Source organism: Schistocerca cancellata, chromosome 1 (assembly GCF_023864275.1).
Source record: "Schistocerca cancellata isolate TAMUIC-IGC-003103 chromosome 1, iqSchCanc2.1, whole genome shotgun sequence".
Taxonomy (NCBI): domain Eukaryota; kingdom Metazoa; phylum Arthropoda; class Insecta; order Orthoptera; family Acrididae; genus Schistocerca; species Schistocerca cancellata.
This window is the reverse complement of record NC_064626.1, coordinates 672,294,368-672,310,524: the sequence shown is the minus strand read 5'-3', so window position 1 is coordinate 672,310,524 and position 16,157 is coordinate 672,294,368. Positions and strand designations below refer to the sequence as shown.

The 16,157-nt window shown below is 39.3% G+C and overlaps 2 protein-coding genes across 5 annotated transcripts in view; one reads left to right on the top strand and one right to left on the bottom strand.

Annotated features, from left to right (window-relative positions):
* The window catches only part of LOC126183932 (RNA helicase aquarius), a 336,087-nt gene that overhangs the window by 209,234 nt on the left and 110,696 nt on the right, over positions 1 to 16,157 (bottom strand). The window contains exon 1 of one of the 3 annotated variants that reach the window (XM_049926297.1): positions 9,728 to 9,829. The exons of 1 other annotated variant lie outside the window; for it this stretch is intronic. Coding sequence is in view for 1 of the 2 variants with exons in the window: in XM_049926289.1 (XP_049782246.1) it covers positions 9,184 to 9,198 (15 nt within the window). In the remaining variant the exon portion in view is untranslated. Of the gene's footprint in view, positions 1 to 9,183; positions 9,214 to 9,727; positions 9,830 to 16,157 lie in introns of those variants that run through there. One more of the 3 variants, XM_049926289.1, reaches the window with a different exon arrangement.
* Positions 9,242 to 16,157, top strand: part of LOC126183955 (probable G-protein coupled receptor Mth-like 5) — a 117,294-nt gene continuing 110,378 nt past the window's right edge. Inside the window, exon 1 of one of the 2 annotated variants that reach the window (XM_049926316.1) lies at positions 9,242 to 9,701. In XM_049926316.1, coding sequence (XP_049782273.1) covers positions 9,324 to 9,701 — 378 coding nt within the window. In that variant the 5' untranslated portion in view covers positions 9,242 to 9,323. The remainder of the gene's footprint in view (positions 9,702 to 16,157) is intronic. The other variant, XM_049926308.1, reaches the window with a different exon arrangement.

The window sequence follows — 16,157 nt, the reverse complement described above, 5'->3', positions numbered from 1 at the left end:
AAACTGGAGAGGCCTTCCGTTCAGCCCTCCGGAATGTCTTTCGCCCCCTGCCACACCTTGAAACGACCTCCCACTCTACCACAGGTGAGGGATCAGCCTCAATGCGGGCAGTATCCCGGGCAACCACAGTCGTAGTCCGATCGGGGGATGCGTGGGACGAGCTGGCCGTCCCCGACAAACCCCCATCCGGATCCCCACAGTGATGCCCATTGGCAACAGCCTCAAGCTGTGTGACCGAAGCCAACACTGCCTGAAGCTGGGAGCGAAGGGATGCCAACTCAGCCTGCATCCGAACACAGCAGTTGCAGTCCCTATCCATGCTAAAAACTTGTGCAAAGAACGTCTGAACTAATTTACAGAGAGCTCAAACAAAACGACAAAATTGAAGCGGTTATTAAAATACAAGATTGCCTAGTAAATGCAGTAATGCTGCCACTTGTGCACTGCTGACACACGTTTCGGCGGCGGAAGGAGACTACGCGATTTAACACTATTCGAGTACTAAAACGTGATGCTACAACTCTCAAATACTATAATACGCCCGAAATTTATGTGGTAGAGCTAGGAGTATACGACTTGCTGCTGCAGCTGCTTATCCAACGGCGGCAGGGAGCACACTGACTGACCAACCGACACTGGCCGTTCAAAACGAAAACAGATGACAGACGACTACGCGAATTTACACTATTCAGGTACTAAAACGCGATGCTACAACTCTCAGATACTATAATACGCCCGAAATTTATGAATTAAACAATGCAAGTACCAAAAACACGCAAAGAAATTAAGAATTAAACTATTTAACAAATGAGTGAGCTAGGAGTATACGACTTGCTGCTGCAGCTGCTTATCCAACGGCGGCAGGGAGCACACTGACTGTGACCAACCGACACTGGCCGGTCAAAACGAAGCCATGGTTAGAAGCTGTAGCATTTGAGAGTCTTGATGCCATGTCATTGCTAAGGACAGCAGCACTGATGATCTCCCATTCACTGAAAGGAGTGTTATGTGGGTACAGATGTTGAGTAGTGTTGTGTAGACAGAAGGTGGTGGGGTAGTTATTAGATGTTGATGGTTGAGCACAGTGTGCTGCAAAATGTTCTGCCATAACAGTAGTGCCAGAAAGAACAGTTCTGTCTAACAGGATACTGGAAATACTACAACTTAGCTGGCAACCAAAGATACAATGCAACTTCGCCCATATCTGTGAAGAAGAGGTACAGGTCCCTACAGTAGTGAGTTGCCTTTCCCAACATCCTTTATTCTGGTTTTTGGCACAATAGCAAGCCTGGGCATGGAATCATTTAAAGGCAAAAAGATTTAACGCTGACAGTTGCCACTTACACCATTGCAGTGCCCGCCTGCAATCTTTGATTGCCTTAGCATTTTCCTGTGTCCACTATGGGACTGTTTTCTTATGACATGTTTCTGAAGAATAGGGAATCATCAATTATGTTGCTTTTAGTATTGGAGTAGTTGTGTCCTCTACTAAGTTGTCAATTTTCCCTCGTAGAGTAGTACTGGATGGTAGGGCAGGGTCAAAAACATGCAAATCGGCTTTCCTGAGGGAACACTATCAACAGTGCTTGGTTGATTAAAAGTGTGAGAAAAACATAACACTCAGAAATGATCACACTCTCCCAGGGGCCATTGTGTACCATCCATTGGGTTGAAGGGAGGAGGGTTGAGCTATAGACTGAAAGATCAATGGCTGTATATGTCCCATGTGCCACTCTAAAATGAGTTGGTGTCCCACTGTTTAGTAAAATTAAGTCAAAGTCTATCATTACTTGTTCCACTAAAGTATCCTGCTTAGAATTTCTATTATTGCCACACAATATGTTGAGGGCACTGAAGTCACCCAGGAGCAGAAAAGGTGGAGGTAACTGATGGATCAGGTCAGCTATCTCTTGATAAGTCAGATCCCCATCTGGAGGGAGATAAACATTAGAGGGAAAGTAACTCATAGTTGCTTCTATGTAAACAGCCACATCATCTAACACTGTATTGAGTGAATGTTGTTCACTAAACATGCCCACAAGTACCAAAGTGCAGATACCACATGACATCCTTCAGGGCCTACTGTATTTTTTACAAAGGCATGACGATTACATAGGACGGGGATATATATGTTTCAGGGACTCAAGATTCCTGAAGAGCCACACATACCACTGAACGTAAGATCAGTAAGTGTCTGCCTTCTGTCTGGTGTTGAAGGTAAATATTACAGTTCCCCTGAACAATGGCTGTAGGGGTACCAGGAATGAAGGGACAAAAGCAAGAAGACATGTCACATTTCAGCCTTTGCCTACGCCAATTCTTGAGTAGGAATGACAACAACGTGCATAATTTCAGTGTCAGTCCTTTATTAAAAGGCTTCTTCTACACACCATGAGCTGCACTAGAAATGTTTTATTTGCCAAAACCAGTTCTCAGGTTTATAATCCCTCATCAGTGGCCTCTGGTACAAAGAAATGAACAACTGTATGTGCATCAATTTCTACAAAATGATAACTGATCTTATATAGCAGTAATATAAGTCTACTTATATTAGGCACTTCTATAGCAATGACAAGCTCGACAGTTAATACAACAGAATCCAAAATAAGTCCGATAACATAGTACACAGTTTGTCATGTACATTGTTGCTTTCAAATTTTAGGCAGTGACAATTCTTGATAATGTTTGACAAAGCTGTCATACAGAGTAAACATGGAACTGACAGGTCAATGAGTCTACATTACCTGTCTTTTGTTATTTCTGCAAACACATTTATATAAATCTGTGACATACATTCATATAATTATGTAAATCCAATTTTTGACAATTGGAATGTGAAGGTAGAATGTACAAAAGGAATAAGATTGCGAAGAAATCCAATGTATCAGTCAAATTAGATGATTTTTACATGCATGTCAGACTCCAAACTAAAATTATTCAGTTAAAACACTGCTGAAATTCTGTATATACATTCTATTCTGTACCTCTGTTCATAAGTATGTTGTCTGGTCATTTTGTGATAAGTGTGTTTATTTCAATTTCTTCTAGAATAATTAATAAAATGCCTTTTTCTGCTTTGTGGAAAATGGTGATGTTTTTGTTAATGTCATTAGCAGAAAGCTAAGGGATTGGCTTCACTAGAGTTAGTATGTTCTCTAAATCTCATTTTGAAGTTTCTCTCTGTTTACGCATAATAAAATTTATCACAACCACTACATGTTACTTTATACACCACTGACATGTTATATATTTGGCTCTTATCAGTATTGTGTATCAAACATGATCTTTTATTGTTCTCTATCCTGAAACCAATTTGCAGTCCAGTTTTCCAAAACAAATAACTTATTTTGTCAGAAATGTGACCCCAGTATGGTAAGGTTATAAACATATTTTTCCACTAGCTTGCTCTCTTCTAATGTAATCTAATGTCTACTCTTACTATGTTCTTTCTGGTTTTTTAAATTAGTTTCGGGTCACAGCCATTGTGAGATGCTACCTTCTCCGGTGTACGTAATTCAGTATTAATACTCGCATCATTTAAAGGGTATTTGATTATCCTGTCAATTGCTGAGCAGAAATATGCCTCTTTATGGGATCGTGGATTGCAAGAACTGCTGTGAATTATGCAGTCAGATGAAGTGGGTTTCTGGAATATGTTGAAAAGATGGACATTTCCTTCTCTTTTAACTGTCCAAAAACTTAATACTCCTATTTTCTTCATGTAACGCACTGAAGGTGATGTTCTTATGTAGCTGATTAAATCATTGATAACATATATCAGCTTCACCACAAATGCCATCGAACATGAGTAGTGTATCATCTACATAACAGCAATAGTATATGACTTTCTTAGTTAGCTCATCGGAATTTTCAAAAAATTTGTTTTCAATAACAGAATATTTGCAAGTGTGCCTGACAGGCAGTTCCCCACATCTAAACCTCCTTCTTGTTATATACTTGGCCATTAAAGGTAAAATAGTTCTGTGATATAACTAATTCAAAAAGGTTGCCTAATTTGTCAATTTCTGTATGACTCATTTTATTGAATTTGAATACGTCTGTTTTGATAAAGGATATAGTTTCAGCATTTGAGATGCTGGGTGTACAAATTAGTGACATCTATGGAGAAGAATCTGCCATTAGTTGGGTTGTGAATGTCTTTGATCTGGTTTATAAGGTCTGCTGAGTTTTTAACTGCGAACATTTTCTCAAACGTATAATTTTGGTTAATGATAACATTAAGCTTTTTGCTCAATAATATGTAGAACTGTTTGTACAATTAACAGTCAGTCTTTCCTTTCCAAATTTTTGGTTGTCATTGCAGTTTGGGAAACTGAAGGCTCATCACTATACATTGGTCTTTTTCTCTATTAGTGAGCAGATTTCCCTATTAGTGAGCAAAAGGCTACACTTAGAGCTTTCTTTACTTGAACCTGATATTTATTATTGGGATCCCTATCAATGTGTATAATGTCATTTGTATTGAAGAAGGCTATGGTTTTTGGACATACTCCTCTCTTTTCCTCAAGAACGACTGTATTCCTCCTATCTGCCTTTAAAGCCAGAGTATTATGGATAACCAATATTCTGTTAACACTATGTAAACCGCACATTTCTTCATAACATTTACTTCATTTTTATGCATATTGTTTTTGCTGTATCAATAATCTTGGCTGCTTTGCTTGTAATACTGTTCTGTTCAACAGTTAGAACTTTTTCAGCATATAATACTACTTTAATATGGCCAAACATAGACACAATATGACTGGGATTTTGTTCCTGAGCTAAATTCTAGCTGAATCCATTATGTGGTAAGCTGTGTTTTCTTGTGCTCAGGTCTAAACTTAAGAGGTTGACAACTCTGTCATAAAACTTAAAATTATCACTACTCTTTTGTTCTAAGATGTTATTGTTAGAAAAGAGCACTTTAAATTTCTTTTGGTGTCTCTTTCTGACCTCTTGCCGTTCTTTTTCTACAAAATTGATGACTGCTCTTAAAATATACTGAATGCAAATGTTTAATAAACATCTGAAAGCTGTGGTGCAGTAAGCATTCTCCTTTTTTAATGTCAGTAGTTGGGCAGGGAGGGGGATGCAGCTGAGGATGCCAGGTCCATCTTCAGCTTTGATTTTTCTTGTCCTCTTTCTTCCTTTCGTCTTTGTTCTCCTTGTGGAGTGTTAATTCCTGTTGGTGATTATTTTGTATGTGGAGTGTTAATTCTGGTTGGTGATTATTTTGTAATGTATTAGAAAGGTATAATGAACAAGTCCTCCTGTGACCCACAGTCCATGTCTCCATAGAGCCTTGGCTGCTGTCATGGTGTGTGGCAACATTAGCCTGTTGAGAAGGTACAGGGTTGGAGGAAACAATGTTTCCGATGTGGGTATAGTGTAAATAGGGGCAAAGGGGTCCTGCCCTCCACTTGGAAGATGAATTCAGGTTGTCCCCAGCACCTGACATTGTGGGAGAAGCAGATGAGTTCACTTTTGTTATAGATAATGAATTGGTTACTGTAACCACAATGTTTGTAGTCATTTGAGCTGGTTGTAGATGTTCACATTTTTTCTCTGTCTCAGAATACAGAAAACGGTCAAAGGTTTTGTATTATTGTATCTTTTTCTCTTTCTTTCACACGCTGCAGTTCACTAAATGAAGGGAATGTGGTTCTCTGAAGCTAATACATCCTGGCCATGTGTTATTGCGCTGCCTGCATATGGGGGAAGCATATCAACATGTGCCCAAAACACAGAATTGTAAATCACCACATGAGGAGTGGAAAGTATGGCTTTACATCACAGCAGTAAACCATTACTTTGACTTTTTTCAGATAATGCATCCAGTTGGAAACCAAAAATAAAGGCTTCAGTATCCACTCTACAATCATTCCCCATCAGATATGGGAAATATAATGGACATTCCATTTGTCCAAGTTTGTAACATGAAATATTTATGAAAACTAACACCATCACATTGAGGCTCTTGAAGGTGGTGATAGTGACAGGGATGTCACAGAGCTCCTTGCAGGAGAGCAATGCCTGTGACAGGTGTCACTGCTTTAACAAGGATTCGATTACTTTGCATGTTGGTAATGAATGTCACTTCCCTGAATTTTTCTTCAATATGTGCATCAAAGAAAAATAGATTTCTGCTCAAACGTACAAATTGGGTACTGAGGGGGTATGTCTCACTATTTGTATTGATGTCACAAGCTACAACATTGTCACGAATTGAACAATGACCCAAATATAAAATAAATTTCCTTTACTTCACGTCTTTGGCCACAAATTTTTGTCATCAGACTACCAGTTTTGGTCTATTGACCATCTTCAGATCCACAGCAAAAAATGTATTTGCATTTTTCCCACACTTTGCTGCAGATTGATGATGGTCATTACAGACCGAAAACAGTAGTCTGATGACAAAAATTTGTGACCATAGACGTGAAGTAAAGGAAATTTATTTGTATTGAGTTTACATTCATTCCATGGGTGACTAGAGAAGAGCAAGCCTTTGTTTGGCTCATATTTTTTCCGCACTGGACAGATTTGTTTTGTCTGGTGAAACAGCTAGGGCCCTAAGGCTACCAAAGCGCAACAGTTTGATTCTCTTCATTAAGCTCATCTGGCATGACGTCTTGATCTCCAATCAGGGGCTCCCCCCTTATGCACCTCCCTTCAACAGCAATGGCTGCCTGGTATTGTAGTCACTACTTGACATCCCCTTGCCCTGAAGTGGACAAGCATACACTCCTTTGCATGGGGAGTTTGCAGCTCTGGCATCAACAGTGCACCGCCTACACTGTCAGTGGGTTATGATTATGCAGGAACCTGTCAACACCCCTCAATGGACTAGCACTTAATTCGACCACCCTCAAAAGAAATGCTTAAGATGAAACTGAAGGTGGTCACCTAAAGAAAGCACTACACCAAAAGAGAGTATTTTCAGTTACTGTTTTTTATATATTTGGTTACGTTCAAAGACAAGAAAATAAATACAATAAGACAAATAAAATTATACAGTGCAAAACTCTTTCTAGCAGGATATGTGGAAAAAACATGTTGCCAGTAATGGTTTACTCGAAAACACAACAGATAATGTGATCAGACTAACTGTTACTAAATTGAAGCTTAGCACTTTCATCCACTAACTTCTTCAATTGCACAATGGGAGAAATGTGCTCTATAGCGAGTGACCTTCCCAACATAGCCTGCAAGCACAATGGTAGGTAAAAATTTTTATAGGTGGAGGAGGAGGGAGACAAGATGTCAAACCTGCTTCCAGGAACTGAATGTAAGTTATCCAAGAAACTGTGAGGAAGAAAGTGGAAAAAAATAAAAGTCTATAGAAGTAACCTCAGTCAGTGTTCAAGGGAAAAGCCGGCTTATAACATGGAAGCTGACCTATAGACTAAGGAAGCTGACTCATAGACCAAGTCAGAGAGAAGATGCATTAGAGACTAGGATTGCAACACAAGAATAGCAATGCAATGGGTCAACATCCTAGGCTCACTGTTGTGCATTTATCCACAAAAATGAGCCCTTGTAGAGAGGATAGCTGGGGGGGGGGGGGGGGGGGAGTTAGTCTTATGGTGCATATTAAGGTATTAGTATCACAAGGGATCTCCATGCTCACAACTCATGCACTAAAAAAGAAGAAGAAGAAGAGCTATGAGCCAAAGCAGTTTAAGTACTGGAGAAACATTAAAACCTTGGGTTAACCAAACCATCTAGTAATCCTTAACATAACTGGTAGTATCAATGAAGCATACCAGCTGTAGGGGCAATGAAGAAAGTTTAGGGTCTGAAATAACAACAGGGTGATTGCGGTTGGAATTTATGCTCAGGACAATAAAGGATGGGATAGGATATCAGCCGCAACAACAGTCCTTATGAAGATACTATCACAGCAATTTTTTGAGAGTGATTTGGTGAGACTCTAACAAAGAGTAGTGAAGTAGTGGATGGATGGCTGAGTGATGATTTATAATACAAGTGGAATCAAGGACAATTAAACTGATGTTGAAAAGTACTGTCAAAAAACTGAACTTTTGACATTAATTATTCTCTTAACCTCCCACCTATTTATAAGTGAAGAGTGGCCCAGTGTTTACCAACATAGCCACCTGCCTCAAAACCTGAGAGCTTAGTATTTACCAACACTGTCACTTGTTTCAAAACTTGAGAACTTTCATCAGAAGTAAAATCAAGAAAGTATATTTTCATACACATTAATCTGAAATGTGTCATAAGTAAATAGAGGGATGTCTGAAGTAAGACAGCATGATACTACATTTATAGAAAGTCACAGGGAAAGAACCATGTAGTTCAACCTGGTAAAACAAACTCACTACCAGCATGCAAAGAAAACATAAAAATTACATACTATCAATATACACACATAATCAAAGATAAAATAACACCGCTAATAAAGGATGCACAGCAGGATTAATATGTTAAAACTCCAACTCTAAACATCCAAAAGCAAGAATACAAAGGGGGGAGGAAATAAAAATTCGTAATGTCACTAAGAATATGAAAAAATATTTTAAAGTTAAAAGCATATTATGTGCATGGGTCTTGCAGTGTTTAGAGTGCCACTAGTACAACTCTTTGGGGGCTGGAAAGCTGCATTTCCCTATTTGAGAACGAGATCAGGGTGGAAGATTTTTTTGGATTATGGGACACTATTTGTGAATCATATAATTTGTAGGACTACTGATTAATCATATTAACTGTGAATACTAACACAGAAAAGGTATTGAATCCACAGCAGTTTAAAGAACGATTCCGAAAAGAAAATCGTTGTGATGAAAATTGAAAACTGATCAGTATATATTAAATGGAATATATGTTGGAATCTTTTTGCTTTTCGTTAAATTTTCGCGTCTAACAATTTTCATCATTTTATAGCGAAGTGAAAGGACATTTTAGGTGTCCTAAAAAAAGGGGGGGGGGGGGGGAGATTACAGACATTTCACGTGCAAATTCAATGCACATGCTGAGAAACTCATTCACGAAATTCTACGGTTTGGCGAATGATGAAAACAAGTTATAACTCTACAAATCTTGGTGAATATGGAAATAATTTATCGAAAACAATTTAGAAAATATGAGGTTTCTTCGAGATTCGCGAGAAAACTGCGTTATGATGATTCTGTTTTTTTGTACGACGCGCCCTTTTACCTGACCAGGTGACATTTCTTTCTAGTTCCCACAGTTGCCGACGCAAGGGGATTTGTCTGCTGGGTACTCCGAGAGATGGCAGCAGCAGTTGGCGACAGCAGAACGTTTAATGCCAGTTGTTGGAGAAGCTAGTTACCGCCATGCCACTCTTAATAATTTTGCTCCTGACAGCGTTGGCGACGCTAACCGGAAATGGGAATGCAACAGCTACCGACAATATCCACAAGCAAAATCTGCTACGCTGCTGCTATACAGAATCTTATCGCTGCAAGGACAACGCTACTTGGACACCTCCGCAGGGATTTTCGCTCATCGACGGCGTCCCACAGTGTGGCCCACGCTCCCTATGGCCAGTCTTCCACCAGCCGAAATCTCTGGACAGGTTGTATCTTCTGCCGCAGGGCATCCTACGACATATAGCCCTAAATCACGCCGAGCAACAGGTCGATCTAGAGGAAAATGAATATGCTGGCGCCCTCTATGTGGATTACAAGCCCGGACAATTCTGTCTGGACAGGGTGAGTACAGGAATAATGTGTCATACCTCAGAAGGCCCACCGTGACATCATATGCACGCCAAGCCGACGTTGCTATGACGACCGGAGTCTTCCGAAATGCGGAACAAAACGCTAAAATTATCTTCGGAAGGAACAGGTGTCACGCTTCTTTTTACTCCAATGATTATAACGCGTAAGAAATCTGGCGTTGCGACGACATAAACAAGTGCGATACGAAAAACAGGTATTGTTTTGCAATGCAAGGCACAATTGTTACTACGAAGCAATATTGTTACGTAAAATGATAGTGCTACTGTCACGCTAGACAGAAGTTTTGGCAGAAATTCGCTTCTTGAAAACAATTAGAACTAATTCTAGAGTAAATTAACGAGGCTTCCTGACAAGTAATTTAAGGACGACGATAATTTGTGGAGCCGCGCTACGGGAATTTCAGCCCGCATGTAATCCAATATGCTCGAATGCTGTGTTGTTCACGAAACGCGGACGCATTTCCTGTGAACTCGCTGTGTAGCACAACAGTAGAAATTTTGGAGGTTATTTTAGCTACAGGCAAATCAGAAACAAAAAATATATATACCTAACGCTCCCGTGATTATAGTGCGTAAGAAATCTAGCGTTACGATAACTTTATAATGAAGTGCATGTCTACCGAGTCAACTTCGTATTTAAAACTCTGCATTGTCTATGCATATATGTCTATTGTTTTGAGCGCAATATGAAATGCGATCAATCGCATATCGACAACGAACCACTGTAGCTTTGTTTACGTAGCAAGCAATTGTATAATACCATCTTTAATGTCAGTTCACATACAACTTTTATTGGAAAAGCTAGGAAGCTTTGAAATACATCAAAAAACAAAAATTAAATTGTAGCACGCCATGAGACATTTATTTCAGTGTCGTTTGTGATGCCTGATCTACAAACAAACAAAAATATTTTATACTTTAATTTATTGAAACACTTATAAACTTTACTGCTATTGCATGCAGGGCCTAAGAAAGATTGAAATGCGGTAGGAGTTACACAGTAATAGAAGTGCTGCTTTATGGGCATTTGTTTTAGGCAGGAAATACAACTTTCATGCACAACACTATCCGACCATGTAATTCGGAAAGTCCTTTTTAATAAGACTTACCAAATTTCTTCCCATCCAGGGAAAAAATCATTCAATAATTTTCTCACATAAAATACAAATGTTTACTTCCAATCTATAAAGACAAACCATAAGGAACTGATGTGCCTTAGAACTATTTATTCCTCTGAAGTTCTTCATGTATCTCGTTTTGTAGGCCAGTATTCAGGGATATGAAAAAGTTTCATTAACAAAAATAAAGTTATTAGAAGTTGCTTTAATAATTAGCTTTTTCTGAATCATTATTAATGATTTGTGCTTAGTCTAGCTACACCTAACATTAGTAGGAAATCCAGTTAAAAAGGTGCTAGTCACATTAAAGAGCTGCTGATCCCTTATATCTTATTACATACTAGCTCAGTGTTTACATGAACATGTTATTTTAAATAGAATAAAGTGACTGATCTTAGAAGAACCATAAAAGTGCCTCATTATGATATGGAAAAGGAAAAGGGAAGAAGTCAGTTGGAAAAGTATTATTACCATAATATGATGTTCTAAAGAGAGGGAGGAAGTTTGCAAGTAATTTTTTAAGTGAAATAAATAAGTTCTGGTAAAAATAACTGCAATGCTTACATTCACAATAAAATGTGATATTGTAATTGTGCCATTTAGGGCACAGCTGATTCTGATTGCTTTGTGTGCCCACAGTTATGGATCAGACTTAAAAATAGGTTACAGGACAACTGATAAGTCACTATGTCTCATATTCAAATGAGTGTAGATGTATGTAGAAGTGGGTTTGAGTTTGTAATTTATTTAGCTTCTTAGAATTTTCCTACTGCTCTTTTTTCTTTCTTTTCAGGCAGATCATTTGTGACTTTCTAAAATGGCTGTAATTTCAGCAGGAGCATTAGATTACTTTATTCTTCAGCACTGAAGAATTCATTACCATAGGTTTCTCGGGATTCAGTTTTCTGTAGAACACTGGGCTTATATTGCAAAAACTTTAGCACCAGTTGAGCAATAGGCATCTGTGACAAAGAGCCAGTTAGGAAGGAGTGTTTGCTTTTGTAAACAGTGTTTCATATGTTCAGCAGTTTTTGTTTCAACTATTCTTTGTCTTGAAAATACTTCTCTTTTAGGCCTCTTTTTGTTCTAGGGAACAGAGAAAAGTCACATGGAACCTAGGATAGGTCGGGTGCAAAACCATTGCCATTCTGTTTTTGGTCACAAACCGCCTGACACTCAAATGTTACATGACCAGGAGTGTTGTGGTGGATGTGTTCATCTTTTGATTGTCACAATACAGTTAGTTTGTCCATAGTGATTCATGCACTTGGTTTTTCACTTGAAGGTGGTTAATTGCATCCCCTTGGGGAACTATTTCCTGGTGCGTTATCCTCTCCAAATCAAATAACAAACCAAACAAGAGCCCTTTTCACACTGAATCCCACTTTTTTTTTTTTTTTTTTTTTTTAAAAAAAAAGCTGAGGTTATGTTTTGTTTTCATTGGCTGAGGTTATGAAGCATGCTGTCACTGACAGGGCTATTGCTTGGTTACTGGGCCAGGCCTGTACAATGATGGCAGCACGTTGTGTACCATACACACAAGTGCAAAATTGTTAAACTTTTGAAATAGCATTTCCGTAAACAAGCACCTCAATCTAAATGATGCTTTAACATGGATAACAGTAGTTTAGGTGATTCAGAACAGTGTATTACGGAGACAACTAGCAGCGAAACCCTTATTCTACATCTGCATCTATATTGTGTGTTACTTTTATGTTCTCTTTTGTATTACAAAAATACAGTCCATTTTACAAAATCTGAATTTTTTACTTACAATATAACAGCCTATAACACATTTCAACAGCTCTCCAACATCGAAGTATCAATGAACCTGTGGCAATTCATTACTCACTGTGTTACATTTTTATCAAAGTCAGCTACCACTTTCATCTTGGTTCTGAAGAGTATGCTGTTTTATAATATCACATACATACTCATTATGTGACTGGTTAAAACTGTATACCAGACATAATTTGAGAATACAGTAATTTTCTTGTTGAAACATCCCAACCCCCAGCAGTTTCAGGACCAATGTCAGAGCTACAACCCATCATTACTTCTTGTGTTTCTTTACCAAATGGTGCAAAGGCAGAGGATTTGCTAAAAGTAATTATGTTAATCCTAGTAACAGTTCTGTCCTGAGGTTAAGTTATTCACTCTGCTGTACCATTCATCACAAAGGAGCAACTTCTCGGGTTTAGCAAGGGAGCATATATGGGGTTCAAATGGTTAGGAATGAAACAATAGTAAGGTGAAAAAGTTAATTTTTGAAGCATTTTCATACAGTTTAACTGAAAATATGTTGCCTGCTACGGGTAAGTGTTCAAGTAACTCATTTGGTGCACAGTTTTAACTGTCACCCATATGCATATAACAGAGCTATTCATCTATAACTTTCCTTTCAATACAGTTGTCAATGTAAATACTCTCTCTAATAATAAATGACAGCTGTATGGAGCATGGAAAAACTTAACTACATCTGAGAAATGTAACAGACAAAACTGAGCATTTATGAAGAAAGACCATAGCGCATACACACGTAAACCTGTTAGTTATATTATCACCAAACGAATAACGAAGAATAAATATCAAATCCAAACAAGATAATCAGAATAAAAAAATATGTCCAGCATAACATAAAACAAGAAATGCAAAACAATAGCTATTAATAAGAAGAAACTGCCAGTTCAAAAATATATTCTTACTACATACTTTCTTCAATACCTAAAAAAATGAAAGGAGTAAAGGTACCTCTACTCATAGTATCCAGACACCCCCAAAAATATATGTTTCTCATATTAGGTGCACTGTGCTGCCACCTACTGCAAGGCACTCCATATCAGCAACCTCAGTAGTCATTAAACATTGTGCAAGAGCAGAATGGGGCGTTCTGCGGATCTCACAGGCTTTGAACATGGTCAGGTGATTGGATGTCAGTTGTGTCATATGTCTGTATGCGAGATTTCCACTCTCCTAAACATCCCTAGATCCACTGTTTCCGATGTGATAGTGAAGTGAAAATGTGAAGGGACTCATACAGCACAAAAGCGTACAGGCCAACCACGTCTGTTGACTGACGGAGACCGCTGACAGTTGGAGAGGGTCGTAATGTGTAATAGGCAGACCTCTATCCAGACCATCACACAGGAATTCCAAATTGCATCAGGATCCACTGCAAGTACTATGACAGGTGGGAGGTGAGAAAACTTGGATTTCAAGGTCAAGCGGCTGCTCATATGCCACACATCACACAGCTAAATGCCAAATGACACCTCACTTGGTGTAAGGAGTGTAAACATTGGACGATTGAACAGTGGAAAAATGTGTGGAGTGACAAATCATGGTACACAATGTGGTGATCTGCTGGCAGGGTGTGGGTGTGGCAAATGCCGGGTGAACGCCACCTACCAGCATCTGTAGTGCCAACAGTAAAATTCGGAGGCAGTGGTGCTATGGTTGGTCGTGTTTTTCATGGAGGGGGCACTTGCACCCTTGTTGTTTTGGGTGGCACTATCACAGCACAGGCCTACATTTATGTTTCTAGCACCTTCTTGCCTCCCACTGTTGAAGAGCAATTTGGGGATGGTGATTGCACCTTTCGAACACAATCGAGCACCTGTTCATAATGCACGGCCTGTGACGGAGAGGTTACAACAATAACATTCCCTGTAATGGACTGGCCTGCACAGAGTCCTGACCTGAATCCTACAGAACACCTTTGGGATGTTTTAGAACATCAATTTCATGCCAGGCCTCACTAACTGACGTCGATACCTCTCCTCAGTGCAGCACTCCATGAAGAATGGGCTGCCATTCCGCAAGAAACCTTCCAGTGCCTGATTAAATGTATACCTGCGATAGTGGAAGCTGTTGTCAAGGCTAAGGGTGGGCCAACACCATACTGAATTCCAGCATTACTGATGAAGGGTGCCACTAACCTTTATGTTATTTTCAGCCAGGTGTCCAGGTACTTTTGATCACATAGTGTAATTGAGAAGTTGAGTAACTGATGAGAACGTAAATGTGGCTGAATTGTTTCCAAAATGAATTTTCACACTGCAGTGTAGTGTGCACCATTTTGGAACTTCCTGGCAGATTAACACTATCCAGGCTGGGATTCAATTCTGGAGCCCTCACTGATCACCAACTTTTTATCTGACACAAATCACAACCCACCCTTACAGCTTTACTTTCTCCAGTACCTATTTCCTCCTTTCCAATCTCCACAAAGTTCTCCTGGATACCTTACCGAATTAGCACTCCTGGAAGAAAGGATATTGCACAGAAGTGGCTTAGCCATAGTTTGGAAAATAGGAGAGTTAATGACAGGGTAAAGCTGTGAGGTGAGGGCTTGTCATGAGTCTGGCCTGAATTGGACAGTCAGTTAGAGCATTGGTTCTCTGTTTGAATCCCTCTGTAATGCACGTCCAAGAACTGAAATGGTCCTTTAAGCATTCACACAATGTTCTTTCTCCAGGCGCACTCTCTCTCTCTCTCTCTCTCTCTCTCTCTCTCTCACGCACACACACAACTTATTCCACCCAGGACCTTCCACACTGAATTTTCTCACAATGTTTAAAGAATTCTTTTTTGTGCTTTTGATGAATAAATCCTTGGAAAAATACACTGTTAAGCCAAAACATTGTGACCTCTGCCCACCGCAATGTTAGATGCCTGGTGGCGGTGTAACAAAAGTATGTAGGCTAAGTGGAACAGACACGGACGAGAGCCCACCCTCGTGAATAAGTGAGCTAAGACCACACTGCCAAGCTCTCTGAGACTACACGTGTGTGCAAGTTGTGGTTGTGTGTGTGTGTGTGTGTGTGTGTGTGTGTGTGTGCGCGCGTGTGTGTGTGTGTGTGTTTGTGTGTGTTTGTGTTTGTACTGCTGACAGAGGCCTTAATGGCCAAAAGCTTTAATTGTGTGAATCTTTTTATTGTGTCTATCGCGACTCAGCATCTCCGCTATATGGTGAGTAGCAACTTTCCTTCACTGGTATTATTACATTCCATCCTGGCTTTTCCACTGTTTGATAGTACATAATGTGTTACATGTACATATATGGACAAATATTTCCAAGTTGCAAAAACATAAGTTACATTTTGAAGAAATTGTCAGTAGTCCTTTGTTTTAAAATAGAATCTCAATTTTTTGCACCAATGCCACACCATCTTCTAAGAAGCATGGTGTCAGCCAGTAGATTCTGCATGCTGCTCAATATAATGCAATGTGATATCTAGCACTGCCAAACCCTCAATGTGAGTGATCACAGGGCACAGTTTCTTCAGGCAGTTTCTTTCATCACTGTC